General features: G+C 43.0%; 1 protein-coding gene across 1 annotated transcript; it reads right to left on the bottom strand.

Annotated features, from left to right (window-relative positions):
• Positions 1-2,555: 2,555 nt before the first annotated feature.
• LOC141155589 (olfactory receptor 8B8-like) lies at positions 2,556-3,503 on the bottom strand. The gene has a single exon (XM_073642459.1). The coding sequence runs from the start codon at positions 3,501-3,503 to the stop codon at positions 2,556-2,558; it is 948 nt and encodes a 315-aa protein (XP_073498560.1).
• Positions 3,504-3,984: the final 481 nt, after the last annotated feature.

The raw sequence follows: 3,984 nt of genomic DNA on the forward strand, positions 1-3,984 counted from the left end.
CTCCTAGGGTCAACAACAGAGGACAATGTGGGTCTTAGTCTCTCCCTGAGGCGTCTATCCACCCTGATAGCAAGGGCCATGGCGGCCTCCAACAAACCTGGAGCAGCGTACTGGGCCAGAGAATCCTGCAGCCTACCTGACAGACTCTGAATAAACTGACTGCTAAGTGCAGGGTCATTCCACTAGGTGTCAGTGGCCCATCTCCAGAACTCCGAGTCATACTCCTCAGCTGGCCGCGCGCCTTGCCTGATCTTCCGGAGTTTAGACTCAGCCAGGGAGACACCATCAGAGTCACCATAAACTAAGGCCAAAGCCGCAAAAAACTCATCCACCGAACGTAGAGATGGAGAGTCGATAGGCAGAGAGAAGGCCCATGACTGAGGATCTCCCCCCCAGAAGGGAGGCCACAATCCCCACTCGTTGTTCCTCACTCCCAGAGGAATGAGGGTGTAGCCTGAAATAAAATTTATAGGCTTCCTTGAACACCAAAAATGTATCCTTGCCCCCACGGAACTTATCAGGAAGGGAGATCATGGGTTCAGGTTGAGCCTGGGCATGAGCCATGGCCCAATACCCAGAAATTATCTGAAGCTGTTGCACCACCGGAGATCTAAATTCAGATACCTCTTCCTTGAGGAGCTGGAACAGGTGAGCAAACGCTTGAGCCTGAGCCATAAGGATTCAGAAAAATTCCATGACGGTTGATGTTACTGTCACACCGAATTTGACGAAAGCAAGAAATGGCTGAGAGTTGGGACCCGGACCTGTCCCTGCCACGCTAGGGGGGCCATGACTTTCCCTTATCTCAGGGGTACCTCTGATGGTGAGGAGGCCTGAGCCGCCAGCGTCTCCCTATCTTCTGCGCAGGCCCTGTAAGTGACCCCCTCTCCCCCAGGGAGGAGGCAGTACAAATAGAATGATACTGCGACTAGATAGGGTAAACAGACAGGGTAGACAGAAATAGCAAGCTCACCAAAAAATACACTAGCAGCCACAAAGGAAAACACAGGGAAAGAGTAGTTAGGAAAACTAACTGGGATAGAGGGTAGGAAAACACTCAACCAAACAGCAAGCAGCAATCCCAAGATAAACATTCAACTACTACAGACAACAGACTCCTTCTCCTCACACCAGGTTAGGCAGAATGAACTGAATACCAATACCAACTGAAGGGGCATGTGACTATTTATAAGGTGGAGCAAGAGATCCCACTGACATCAGCTGAACAATCAACACATGAAGCTAGGCCAGGAAGACTGACATTACCCCAGAATGCCCAAAGGGAAAAAACAGCATTTAAACAGCAAAAATGACAGAGCCGTCACAAATCATTTAATATTTCGTGACACCACCACTAGGGGGAGTATAAGAGCTCAGAGAAGACAGGTGTAGACAGCTTCCATTGAAATCAATAGTAAATTGGCATACAGTCAGCCCCACGGTACCGTGCTGCTCCATGGCTTTGTGATTCAGTCTTTTTTTTTCAATGTTTAGACATTTCGTTAAATCAACAAGAAAAAGTGGTTAGAAAAAGTGATGTGGGTAAGAGAAGTCATAAAAGGCACAAAATAAATCATGGACTTTTTTATCTTTATTTCTGTCCTTTATTATAGATTTGTATAAATGGAAAACAAAAGCAATTTGATAAAAAAATACAATAAAAAGCTTGATCGGACCCAGTGCCAGCACATAGTCAAATTACAGTACAACTTTTGACGTTTTTCCAAGGAATCATTTTTCCTCATTATGAGAGAACTCAATGTTACTTTAACCATAGGGAAAAAGGTGCATCGGCCTTCCTCCAAGACCACACATGATGATGTCATGGGTAAAGTGTCCCCAATTAGGTAATTTCCTGGGAAGAAGGTAAATCCCAGGAATATGTTCTGGAGAGGCTTATTAGCAGGCAATCTGGGGGTATTTAGGCCAATGTATGGGACACATAACTGTGGAAGGCAGCACCTTTGTGGCAATGTTTGTGAGAAGTGATTAGGTGGATTAGGTTGGATCTTTGAGTATATGTGACTGGCACATATTATTGGGTTAAAAATGGTAACGGGTTCAACAGTTTTTAAGAATCTGGACCCTTTTCCTAACATGGTGGAGTGGGATTACTACTATGTGGGTATCCATTGCATCCAATGTGATTTTCTCTCGAAGGGGTTCTCTACTTTATATATGGGTTCCTTGATCACCTGTGATCTGTGGTAAAACCTGGAGCTGGGATATTTATTTCAAATCCTCAGGATATACAATAAATGTCTGTCAGATATGTGTCCCACCACTGGGACGCACATCTACATTGAGAACAGATGCTTGCCCTACAACTATGTGGACACACATCTGCGGTAAGAAATGGACTGTACCGTACACCGCCAGCAAAGGGGAGGTAGCAGCGCATGCGTGGCCCTCTTGAATTACTTATATGGAAGCTCCAGTATTTGACAACCAAGTGAGCAATTTTCATAACTCCTGTGCAAATGTATAAAGAAAGCTTCACATGTACTGTCAATTCTCCTGATGCAATGGTACAATATATCACAGAAAATTATTGCTTATGATGTAAATTTACAGAATGTCAACCTTCTCCTCATTGCTGACTTGACATCTTTATTCTTCAAACTATAGATCAGTGGGTTCAACATGGGGACAGCGGCCGTGTTAAAAAGTGAGAAGAGCTTCTTGGCGTTTATTGACCCATGTGAAGTGGGCGTCAAGTACTGCGAGATAAAGGTTACATAGAGAAGGGTGACCACTGTAAGATGGGAAGAACAGGTGTAAAAGGCTTTTTTCTTTCCTCTTCTAGAACTAATCTTCAAGATGGCAGATAAAATAAAAATATAGGGTATCATCGTGAGGACAAAAGGCATTAAAGTAATGATAAAAAGTCCTTGGATGAAGACCACCATCTCCAATATGAAAGTATCGTTACAAGTGATTTTCATTAAAGGTATAATGTCACAGAAGAAGTGGTTGACCTCATTGGATGTATAGCATGAGAAACCTGAGAAGATGACAACTGGAGCAAGGACTTGGGCAAATCCCATCAGGTAGCAGCAAGAACATAGTAAACCACAAACCCTATGGGTCATAACAGTATGATAACGTAGAGGGTTACAGACGGCCACGTATCTATCGTAGCTCATTGTGGTCAAAATTAATAATTCATGACCAATCAAAGAAGCAAAAACATACATCTGGATTAAACATGCAAGATAGGAAACTGTGTTGTCGCCAGTAACGAATATGAGAAGGACTTTATGTAAAGTGATGGTAGTAGAGGAAAGGTCCACGATGGACAAGTTACCCAGGAAGAAATACATGGGGGTGTGAAGGTGGCGGTCAAAGCAGATCAACAGAAAAATGGTCACATTGCCACTAAATGTGATGAGGTAAATGAGAAGAACCAGAATAAATATTGGAGCCTGGAGCTCTGGGGCATCCGTGATCCCTTTAATGATGAAGTACGCCATCAAAGTCTGGTTTGTAGAATTTCGAAGCATGGCTTGTTCATGAATTTTCATTCATAATCTTTGAGGTTCTCCAGTTTTTGAAAATTTGTCAACAGTCTTGAAAACATCTCAGTGAGTGATCTTGGAACTGGATCAAGTATCCCCCAGTCTGCATTAGTCTCTTACTTAAGTAATTATCTATATTAGGGTGGTCAATGCAAAACATTTTTCCAAAAGTTAGATTTCAGTTAAGGTCACACATGTGCAACACAAAATCATTCTTGTCAAGATCATAGTTGAAGCCAGTAATGTAGGTGTGGGGGTGTCTCAATAATTTGGTCCCTGGTGCTGAGGAGACCAAAAGACCCATCTCTCGTAGCTACAACCCTTTCACTTCTTAACCTGCTTTGAAAATTAGAGCTGCACTATACAGTACAGACCAAAAGTTTGGAGACACCTTCTCATTTAAAGATTTTTCTGTATTTTCATGACTATGAAAACTGTACATTCACACTGAAGGCATCAAAACTAT

This window comes from Phyllobates terribilis, unplaced genomic scaffold, assembly GCF_046119375.1.
Source record: "Phyllobates terribilis strain yellow unplaced genomic scaffold, ASM4611937v1 Scaffold_7__3_contigs__length_470593459, whole genome shotgun sequence".
Taxonomy (NCBI): domain Eukaryota; kingdom Metazoa; phylum Chordata; class Amphibia; order Anura; family Dendrobatidae; genus Phyllobates; species Phyllobates terribilis.